Here is an 11702-nt window from a genome sequence, read left to right on the forward strand (position 1 = left end):
AATATTTAGTGCTAAAGGTATTCAAATCAAAAAAACAACAAGGGTGCCCAAATTTTTGCACCTGCCTACTTTTGTTTAAATAATTATTGCACACTTTCTGTAAATCCGATAAACTTCATTTCACTTCTCATATATCAGTGTTTGTCTGCTATATTTAAGTGAAATTGCTGATCCGAACAACCAGTGATTTATAAAGGAAAATCTTGAAAATTATCAGGGGTGCCCCCACTTTTGCATACCACTGTATATGATCGATGTAGGAGACGCATCTCAGAGACACATTAGGTAGATTGTCACAGTGTGAGATGGAAGTCACTGTTGGAAAAAATAGTTTGTTACCTTTGTTTCACATGAAACCACAAAAATGTTTCTAATTATTCATTTAGCCCATTTAGGGTTCAAACTCTTCTTATATAAATCTTTTGTTTGTTTGTTTGTTTTTTTAAAATTTGCACTTGAACACTTAAGATCATGATTATCTGTCCATGACACTGTATGAACTGGAGTGTGAACTATGTATGTGCGGAGAAACTGTGGCTTTTAGAACTAAATGGATTCACAAAATAAATGCACAAATGCACAACAGGAACATGTTTCTGCGTGAGTGAACTTTTTATCTGCTGTTTTTGCAGAAGCATTATCAAACACTAAGAACACCTCTAAGCTTTTTTTCTGGCGCCATCTGGAGGACAAACTTCAAACTTTGACAACAAACAACAAAGACGTGTTCAATTTTTTTGATAAAAGATTCACAAATTGAGTCACACCCTTTAAATAAACTTTTAAGTGAAATGTTAACCAAAGAAACCACAATAAAAACATTATTATGTGGAATATGATACGTTACGTGTGCTTTGGTTGAAGGCCGTATAGTTTGTGGTCAAACGGTTCATTCAGCTTCTTCTCCAACATCTTACTGGTCCATGAGGGGAAGAGCTTCTGTATCAGATTGTCCATTCGAGAAACATAAACGATGTCAGCTGTGCTCAGGTATACCTGCAGGTCAGAGAGGTTTCAGGATCATGAGCTCAGATTTCAATATGAAACTGCAGTGCTAGTTTGTCGTTGCGGAAAAAGCCTGAAGTGCAGAAATGTTCATTTGTGTACCTTCTCTGCAACTCTGCTGATATCAACTGCAATATCAGCTCCAGAGTTCCCCATCCCGATCACCACCACTCTCTTTCCCTCCAAACCCTCAGCACTGCGGTAATCCCAGCTCCCAGCTGTGGAAATATCTGCCTTGGAAGCTCTCGATACCTGCGATGCAACAAAGAAATCAAATTACAGTAGCTTGCACATACAGAAAGCTCATTATTAACGGACTGTTGTATCCTCAATGCAGAACATTTATTATGTGACATCTGGAGTTGGAAGAAGAGCTGCTGCAGAATGGTTCTCTGTTCAGTTTACCTGGGAAGTCCTTGAGCGGCAGGTGAGGTTGAGTGAAATGTCCGGTGCAAACTATCACTGCATCGAAAACATGCGTCTCTGCCTCACACTGGCCACAGCAGTCTGACACCCAAACAAACAAACAAACAGCGTTGAAATATCCTTCAGTGCAAACCCAGCTACATTTCTTTAGTTCCAAAAACATTCTGCAAAGTTCTTGTGATAGTTTTAAGTGGGAGGTTTTCTTTAAGTTTCCAGAATCTTCTACTTATAGCCAGGTGACACTCACTAAAGATGTTCTACAGGTGATAACACTGCTAGACCATCGCATCCGAACATTCTTCAAACATTTCCTAAATGTCGCAATGTGAATGTTGTTCTTTTGTTATCCTGCAGCGTTGTGGGAATGTTTTGTAATGTGTTACTTCAGCAACATCCCTAAAACATTCTCTTTGCAGGAAAAATGTTCTATCTTTGTTGATTTCATTTCATTCCAGGACAGTTTGATGAAAAATGTTCTATCATCTGAGGCTTTGATAACATCTTAAAAAAGTTTTGAGAAATGTTGGTTTGAGAACATTCGTCCTTTGTTGTGTTCAAGCATCATCTAAATGCTGCAGCTAAAACATTCTTACATTAGAAGTGCACATTTTTAAACTAGCAGTTGTGCGACTGTGTAAACACCGCAGTTATCTGTTATTATGCATCAATAACTTACTGCACACACCCAGAGGTTCAATCCTCAGGTAAATATTGAGGCTTTAGAAACTTTTTTTACTTACTTTCTTGGTGCATCTGAGGGTAACTGCATAATATTCTATAAAGTTGAGTCTTGGTGTTAATGAAAGAGCTAGATGCTTAAAAAAGTACTGTTTATATTGATTAAAAGCACCTTTGATTAGTGACCCACATTGAATTGTTCCTTTGCCAAAAGCTCTGCATAATCTGGCAATTCAGTTGGCAGAATGATGAGTGAACATTTATGTGACTGTATTGATTTATCACACACTGCATGTCAGCGTAACTCCTGCTATACCTGATGTAGAAAAGAAAACCTCAGTATTATTCTTAGGTTTCTCAAGTTAAAAGAAAACCTATTAGGATGCTAGAGTTTGGAGATAAAATGAAAGAAGTTTTTGACCGCAACAGAAAACATTTGCTTTTACAAACAACACTAAAAACAAGCTTTAACAGCTGCAGCAAATAAAGATTTAACTGTTTTCTAAGCTTATATAACTGAAGACCTGATGACTGATTTGGGAGGGATAAAAAGTTCAAGCTCTGCAATTTCTAGTGTTGGACCCAGGTTTATTTATACAGTTACACCACATTTTTGATAGGTCAATCTCTTGTTAAGAATACAATAAAACATTTTAACCAGACTAGTTTCGGGAACTTTTCAAAATATGACATCAAAATGTTTTGGGTAATTGATTTTTTCTCCTTTGGCATTGTAAAAAGCATTTGGATGCAACCAGTTCTGCATTATTTAATGTGAGTAAACCTGAACAATTCTATGACTATAAAGAAAGAACAAGACAAAAATCAAAGCATGTGAAAGCAGCTTTACATTACACTGTTTCTTCTCAGCCTTCTTTATCATCACATTCCGGTATTGCAAAAAACAAAACATAACATTTTAAAAGCTTATTTAAAACATTTTCTTTAACAAGTTTACTTCAAATTGCAATTGATGTGAAGTTCATATTGATGCATATTGAACTTCGCCATAAATCGTGGAATCCGTCATTTTAAACACTGAAAATCTAAATCTATCATTTATTTCTTTGCACACATACATAACATAGTAAGATTTTGAAAAAAGACATTATACAGAAGATATTACAAGCAAAAATGATTTATGAAAATACATTCCCTCAGAAATGGACAACACAAAGCAAAAGAAATGCAATGTACGTAGTTATGATACACTCTGTCAAGCAAAACAAATGAGCTAATTAGATAAAGAGTCTTCAAGTCAAATACTTCTTAAACTATTCAGTAAAAAACAGAAGCAAAACATATTTGTGAATTGGACATTAATTAATAAAAGAATCTGCTGAATAAATCTTTTAGTTTCAGTCGAGCTGACCTTCAAAGTTATCATACAATTACATCATTGACTAACATATCAGTAAATTGTCAATTTCAGACATTGGTGTAGTTTAGTGCAGACGTTTGCTGAGCAAACATTCAAAGAGGGATCACAGATGAAGCTGACTGGTTAAGAATGTTGCAGCATTGCAGGCAGGTGCTCTCTAATCCTGTCCAGCAATGCAGATGGATCCTGTAGGATGGCTGGAAGGTTGTTCCTGTTCACGTAGGCAGCCAAGCTCACAGCAGCAGTTGACAGAACCAAAGGCCACATGACGGATCTCTTGACTTCGACCTCACAGGGTCTGGTCTGCATGGGTCGAGCCATTCTCTCCCACTGGGTGAGGATGGCCTGCCGGGCTCCGGCCCACTTTCCTGGCCCTCCGAGACGATACTGGTAGGGTGTGACAGGACCAAACGCCACGCTCAGTCCAATTCTGGGATCAGTCAGCAGCAGCTTGAGGATGTTGGGTTGAACCCCCACTATCTCGGCTATCTCATCCATGTAGTCAACATAGTCCACCTGGATGGTGTGTCTCTGACTGGTGACATACCTGAAAATGAGACTCCAGTTGAACATGTGCAGAAAAATCTGGATCTCTACAGATCTGAAATATGTAAGTAATCACAAAGTTGACTGATTTCACTTCAGTACCTTTTAGCCATGGTCTCTTTCTTATACTGGATATCTTTTAGCATAGCTGCCACTGAAGGAAGCTTTATGCAGCCTGTTTGAAAGGGGACATAGTTGTTTAACTTTATGAACAAAATAATTCTGTAAAAGCCTAAGTGATGAGATTAGGTTGCATTTCCTAAGCAATCTCTTTACCTTTAAAGACACGTGTGGCCCATCTGGCCTGCATCTCAGAGATGGGCATAATGGCTCCCAGTGGTTGCACTAAACCAATGATACACAGCGTGGGCTGATCCAGCTCAGGAGGAAACACATACTTGTACAGAGATGCTTTGTTCTCAGACACCGAGACCACTTGTGAAGCCAGAAATGGAAAGGAAAACCGGTAACCTGTGGCAAAAACCTGCAAGAAAGAGGCTTGTGTCAGTCACACAGCGCCTATAAAAAATATAATGCTGCCACCACCATGCCGTGTGATGCTACGCATCGTCTTGTTGTTTATATCCCTCCTCTGACTTAGGTTCTTCTTCTTTGTTTATTTTCTTATTTTTTTGCTTCAAGTGTTCTTTTGTCTTAATGGATTAGTTAAAGCCAAGTGTAATAATTTAAAAGTGACTGAACCTTCCAGATACAGGTGTCTTTATGTTACAATCATTTTCGGCAAATTCACTGCACTCAGATGATCTCTATTTCACTAACGGTGACTTCTAGCATCAACTGGTTGCACCTGTGCTGCACTGGGTGAGTTGCTTTAAATAAGGAAAATATTTATGCAATCAATTATATTCTACTCTTATATTTTTAATGAATTGACATTACTTTGTGGAAGAGTGTTTTCACTTGGACATGAGTCTTTTTAGACATTCTGGTCCAAACAGACAAATGAAAATGGCTGTAATTTAATGTTGAAAATCAACAAAAGTGGGCTTCATACTTTGTACAGGCATTGTAAAACTGCTTGACAGTTGTATTTTTTTTTATTAATAAAGTGTTGGGAGGACAGAAAAGCTGTACAAGTGGGTGAGTGTTGTTGTCACATAAACTTACCACCAGGTCAACATCTTCCACTACACTTCCATCATCAAACTCCACACTGGAACCTTGAAATCTGCGGATGTTGGGTTTCACCTGAACTGTTCCAGACAGGATGCGGTTGGGAAGCTCATCGTTCAATGTGGGATGTTGGCTGAACAACCTGAAATTTATGTCCGCTCTGGTTAGGTATATGACTGCAATTTATTAAATACTGCAGATAGATTCATATAAACAAGGCTAGTAGTGTAAAGCTCCACCAGTAGCATCATTTAGTTACACAGAATAAATATTCCTATCATTTTGCTATAAAGCCACGCAAATAGTGAGGCCAAAAGCTTGACCATAAGATTATGCTCAGAAAAACTGCAGTGAACTCATTATAATTTAAATGTTTTACTATAATACAACACAACATGCAGATGTAGACATAGTTGTATAAATACTGAACCTGTGCTTTGGCTTCAGATTGTACAGAGCGTGATCAAATCTGGAGTTGAGTCTCTTCTCTCCCAGAGAACAGAAAACACCGAAGGGTACGTTTCTCCGTAGAAAACCTAGGACCCTGTTGAAGTGCAGATCAAGAGGAACCCCGTTGTCCCCAACTCTGTTCAGAATCCAGGCTCCCCTACGAGTGCTCAGGTAAAGCTAAAACGGAAAAGAAATGGTCGTTAGTCACTGTCCAGGTAATTTTGAAAGAAAAATGTGTCTGTGTCTGAAATGTTAATACTTAAATGAAGCATTGGTAAACTGTGTTTAAAATATAGTGTAATCCACAAGTTACAACAATGCAATATCACCCATACTGTCCAGTGTAGCGCTTTGTTTGGGTAGCATACTGTCACACTCCTCCTGTGCCAGCCCTCTGATCTGGCTAATTGAGCTCAGCTGAGGAAGCACAGCTGAACTCTATGCACAATCAGCACAGCATAAAACCGGATTCTCGCCACCACTCCAATGCCGGTTCATTGACTCATCCACCCCGCTAGTCTATGCACCCTGCTACATGCTGCGCTCCGTTCACGTCTCCTGCACGTCGCTCCACGGACTCTATCTCACCACTGGAATATCTTGCCTGCTACCCAGCCATCGCCACTCTCCCTTCACCGACTCTGCCAGCTCTGCCCCACTTCTGCCTTCCCCACCGGACACTCAGTAAGCTGTCTTCTATGTTAGTTCTGTTTTATGTATAGTTTTGTCTCGGCCGTCTGGTCCATCCTCTGTTCGTTTAGTTAATTTTACCATTCTGTTGATTTCCCTAATCCTCCCTCTTGGAGTGCTGTTGTTCATTTAAAACATTCATTAAATCCTTTTTTAAATTTATCCACCTGCCTGCTGCTTGGATTCACACACCAGTTTCGTGACAGCATACCTCTTTATCACATTTATTTCAGTTGTATGTGCAGCTGTGCACACAATAAATTGAACATACTGGCTCAAACTCCTTTCTTTTTGTTACAATTATTTGGCACTTTCACCATTATTAGTGGGTATTTGCATCCATGTGGTATGCGCTCGTATTCACCTTTAATTCATATAACAAGCTCTGCACATTCATTAATTAGAACTTGTTTCTTTGGACTGCACCCTGATGGTAAAGATGATTTTATTTATTTATTTCTTTTTAGTAAGCCGACATGTTGAAACTGAAGTATTTCACTCTGATGCAACATTTGCACATTCAAACCTATGCATTTTGCACATTTAAAAACTTGATACAATATCAGACAAATATGTGCAATATCAGTATTTCTAATCGCAGAACATCTCTGCCATAACATTGTTTTTCATATAGATATGTACAATATTGCAATTTTCCATATCCAGTTGATTCTGTGCAATATCTGAATTTCTACATATGAAAGAATCAGTACATTATCAAAGGTATTTATGTATATTTCTTGTTTATTTCTAATTTCCACTGATGTTTCCTGCATGTTTGCTCTATCCTCTTTGCTGCTGTAACACTGTGGGATAAATAAAATCTTATCTTTCCGTATAGGTACGTAACTATCTCAGGCCAACCTGCTTGGTGACTCTGCTCAGCTCCACCGCTATGTCGCCTCCAGAGTTTCCGATTCCAATCACCACAACCTTTTTATTCCTCCACTCTTCAGGAGTCTTGTAGTCTCTGCTGTGGAAATACTTTCCCGTAAAAGTGTCGATGCCTGAAGGAAATAAGACAGATTTGTAAGAGCTGTACATAAGAAAACATTGCTTTGAAATCAAAGCACAGCTGGACCCACAGTTCAGGACATGATGCTGACAACTCTTATCACTGTGGATCATCTCACTAAATAGTGCTATAAAACCACTTTGTTGGTCGCGTAAAGCTCAGTTGTACTGTGTCAAGGGTCAGCTGATAAGCAACAGAATTTTCTTGTTATGGTGTTGCAGCACAATCAGGAATAGAATAGAATAAAATAGAATAGTCACTTTATTGTCAACCAGAACATACACTCGTTGGTGCACATCATAGCTGAAATTTTGATGCAAAAAGCTTGCCATCGGAGTGATTAAAAAAACAAAAAAATAATTAAAATGAAAAACAATTCCAATATATACACATGTAAAAAACCATATATATATATATAGAGAGAGAGAGAGACTACAAATAGAGCGATACAGATGTGGTGCATTAATTTCACGCATTTGATCATGAATCTTTGGAAATAGGAAAGCAACAACACAGACCTTTGGGGGAAAAAATAGATATTGGATGTGGTAATCTATCGATTTCTATTTATAGGATGCAATTGTCACCTGGGAAGTCATGGAGAGGCAGGTTGGGGTGGCAGTGATGTCCAACACAGATCATCACGGCATCAAAAATGTGTTTCTCCTTTTTGCCTTCACTGTTCTCCGTTTCAACATCCCACTGTCCTGAACGGGAAAAGTCTGATCTCTGCTTCACCTGCAGGACTCTGGTCTGGACAACAAGAAGACAGAAGAGAGTTTGCAGACTCATTTAATCATCACAAGTCATCATTTCTTGTCGTATGCATGAAAATGAAGGTGATAAGAGAAGTAAATGTAGGAAGTGAGCAAAGCGTCCTCACATTGAAGCGGATGTGCTTGATGAGCTTGAAGTTGTCGGCGTACATCCGATAATAGTCCATGATGAGGGTGTTGTGCATGAAGTTTGGGAAATGTGCGGGGATGGGGAAGTCGCTGTAGCACATCATCTCCTTGGAGGTGTTGATGATGACAGAGTGGTAGATGCTGGCCCTGTCTGACTCTGGATTCTCCTGCAATAACAGCCAAGATGAGGGGAAAAAACATCATAATCTCTTATTGAATCTAGAGAAAAGTCCAACCTGTACACAGCGTCACAAACCTTAAACCTCCACAGGCCTCCGATGTCATTGCTGCTTTCAAAGCAAACAGGCTCCAGCCCTTCATCCAGGCAGCACTTGATGCAGGCCAGACCTGAGCTGCCTGCTCCAATCACTGCCACGCGACGAGTCATACTTCAAATCTATGAAAATAAATCCAATCACTTTCAATTTTGGGGGGGGGAAATTTGCCTTTTAAAGAACAATTAAATTCAAATAAAAGCTATGACAGTCAACAGGATGCATTTATTAACAGCAAGATGAGTTTATGACCTCAAGGTGGAGACTTTGGTCAGATTGTTAGGCATTGCTAAGCATGGTAAGGGTGACCTTTGTCCCTTAGCCAACACCTGTTTCTTATGGACTATTAAAAGCCAAATCACTCTTATAGCCAAAAACTACTACCCATTCAATATCTATACACCACTTAATCCTCACTGGGTTTGCAGGAGAGTTGGATTCTATCCCAGCTGACTTATGGCGAAGGCAAGGGACATCCTGGGCATGTCACCAGGGCTGGGCATAGAGACAAATACCACACTCATATTCAAACCTATTAAACAGTCTTTGGACCGTGGGAGGAAGCCGGAGAACCTCCAGTAAACCCATGAACACAGAGGGAGAACATGCAAACTCCACGTAGAAAGATCACAGGCTGAGGCTGGGACACAAACCAGGGATCTTCTCGCTGCAGGGGCCACAGTGCTAACCACTGAGCAACTGTCCAGCCCCTTAACTCTATTATTTTTAATTAAAACAAGCATAAATAACCAAAAAATAAATCAGTTTCACTTCAGCTGGCAGCTAAAAATGGGCAACTCTGGTGTAACCAAGTGGATTTCGAAATCTTTCTATGCAAGACACACCTTCATGTGTGATTTTTCTTTGTATAAATCAAATAAATAGGACCAATTACAAGGAAAACAGTTTCAGAACTGTGGCTCTTGCTTTTCTGCACTCACTGATGGATAAATATGGAGCATGGACTGACTTTAGAAAGAAATTAGGATGACTTTACTTTGCTTAGAGCACAATGTCACACATTTCATATTCATGTTTGCTCTAAAATACCTTAAAACATGCCATTAAAAGGTTAAAATTTGAAGATGTGTGGGCTGGGCTGAGATTCCAGTGTTTTATTTCAGATCCTAACAACGCTTTACGTGTTTTTTCTTTCGCAAACAAGAGGATGTATCCATGCAGGAAGCAGGCCACAAGTATGGTTTTTCTAACTTTTACGCGTTGATTAAATCAGGCTTTCCCCTATTCAGTCTAGTCAATCTAGCTTCATTTACTCTGCTGATTTGTGTCGAGATTTATTGGCATAAAGTTCACCAGTATGTGGCTTCTGTTCTTAGTCAGCGAGTTTACAGCCGCTGCAGCGATCCAAGTTGTCATGTTTGCCAAACTTGGTTTTCCAGCCGTCAGGGCGACTTTTGCGTTCGTTATATTTAATAATGTTGCACAGATGTACCCAAAAGTAGCAACCTATTATCCAGATGTCTTACCTTTCTGCAGCTCGAGTCAGGAAACAGCTTCTTCGTGTTGTTTGCACACAGTCTGAGGTTGTATAGCGCTGGACGGTGGGCGGAGTGAAGCTTCTTCTATTTATCCTGAACTGAACCTGCGTCCACTGCAGCGTCACAGTTATTTAACAGGAGGAAAAGCAAACAGACAAATACTACTCTTTGCCAAAACATTCTATGACATGCTCCATTTTATAGTCAATGTCAGGAATCCTATCTTTACAAGTTAAAAGAAGCAGTAGAACCTAATGCCTTACATGCACTCTGATGAGAAATGATGGTTTGGAGATGTGTTTTACTGTTGTTTTTTTTTTGTTTGTTTTTTTATTTGGAATAATGCAACAGAATGGCAACAGTTTGTTGCAAGTTTTCTGAAGACCTTATCAGGACAAACTAAGACCCAGTATTGCAAAACTGAAGTCAATATCACACCTGACACTGATTAGTTTTAACTGATCACGGAATGTAGTGAAATAGTACGTTCATGCACAATGATGCATACTTCATTCTTGCCATCATGTAAAGAATTTCACAATAAAATGAGTCATTTCAAGATCTGTTTGTGTATTTTCACTCTCCAGTCATAATTACTTAACCTCATGTGAAGTTTTGTGGAGTCTCAAGGCGCAAAGACGTTCCTTGAAGGTTTTTAATGCTGTTACAAAGTTTTATAATTAATAGATTCCATTACATATAAAATGATGAGTCATGATGAGATTTTTTTTTAATTCTTTAAATCCATTTTTATCTTAAACACATTTGGTTTGTTGTGCAGTTACAAAAACCAGAAAGTTTCTTGAGGATTTTTCTATTTACCAAAGTCAGGGAGGTCTATTTGTATTTGCCAGAAAGGTTTAGAATGAACAAAAATCAACAGGCTCCATTACAAGGAGTAAAATGCACACTCGAAAATCAAAGTAAATTTGCAGCCTTTTGGTAAGAAGCTTGGGTAATTTAGTGAAGAGCAATGCTAAACAAGCCTTAGAGGAGTCATCATAAATTAAATTGATTAGTTAGTGATGGATTCTGCACACGACACAGACAGATGCTCTTTGATCCCGTCCAGGAGTGCAGTTGACTGATGCAGGAAATCATTCACTCCAGCTGTTTTATCTTAAACGCGTCTAAACTGTTGCTGAATGACAAGGAGCAGTGAGAATTCTTGAAAGCCTGGCTGGATTTGTCATGAAGACTTATCGTCAACAGGTTCCCTTACAAGGAAAACAATATTCTTGATGTACTCATGCATGTTGTGAAGAGCACAAAAATATCAACCTAATTTTGCAGAATTTTGTCAAGGAGTTGGTGCAGTTTACTGAAAATAGATGCAAAACGAGTTAATGAGTGACCACAGAATAAATTCATTGGTTAGTTATGGGGCGTCATTGTGTTGGGAGGTTCTCTTAAAAATCAATAGATTCTGTTGAAAAATTTGGAAGGCGGTTCCTTTGTTGTCGAATGAGGACATGATTTGTTGAAGTCTTTTCACTACAAACATTTTTATCCTAACTATATTTAAACTGTTGTGCAATTACAAGGAGAAAAAACAGTTTTATGAAGATTTTCTATTGATCAGTGTCAGACAGGCCTGTTTGCATTTCTTATGAAGTTTTAGAATTAACAGTCTCCATTACAAGAACTGAAATGCACATTCATGTTAAGAACACAAAAATATCAAGGTAATTCTTTCAG

The 11702-nt window shown here is 38.8% G+C and overlaps 1 protein-coding gene across 23 annotated transcripts in view; it reads right to left on the reverse strand.

The window, feature by feature from the left end:
• LOC110950205 (flavin containing dimethylaniline monoxygenase 4) overlaps positions 1 to 11702 on the reverse strand; it is a 47083-nt gene that overhangs the window by 14579 nt on the left and 20802 nt on the right. For 2 of the 23 annotated variants that reach the window (XM_051946610.1, XM_051946611.1), the window contains exons 3-10: positions 8209 to 8397; positions 7913 to 8078; positions 7175 to 7317; positions 5601 to 5797; positions 5165 to 5312; positions 4313 to 4520; positions 4139 to 4211; positions 2859 to 4037 (exon numbers count right to left, since the gene is read on the reverse strand). The exons of 3 other annotated variants lie outside the window; for them this stretch is intronic. In XM_051946610.1, the coding sequence (XP_051802570.1) occupies positions 3614 to 4037; positions 4139 to 4211; positions 4313 to 4520; positions 5165 to 5312; positions 5601 to 5797; positions 7175 to 7317; positions 7913 to 8078; positions 8209 to 8397 (1548 nt within the window). In that variant the 3' untranslated portion in view covers positions 2859 to 3613. Of the gene's footprint in view, positions 1 to 2858; positions 4038 to 4138; positions 4212 to 4312; positions 4521 to 5164; positions 5313 to 5600; positions 5798 to 7174; positions 7318 to 7912; positions 8079 to 8208; positions 8398 to 8486; positions 8628 to 9992; positions 10128 to 11702 lie in introns of those variants that run through there. 18 more of the 23 variants (XR_007941248.1, XM_051946608.1, XM_051946615.1 and 15 more) reach the window with 18 other exon arrangements.

This window comes from Acanthochromis polyacanthus, chromosome 4, assembly GCF_021347895.1.
Source record: "Acanthochromis polyacanthus isolate Apoly-LR-REF ecotype Palm Island chromosome 4, KAUST_Apoly_ChrSc, whole genome shotgun sequence".
In the NCBI taxonomy this organism is placed as follows: domain Eukaryota; kingdom Metazoa; phylum Chordata; class Actinopteri; family Pomacentridae; genus Acanthochromis; species Acanthochromis polyacanthus.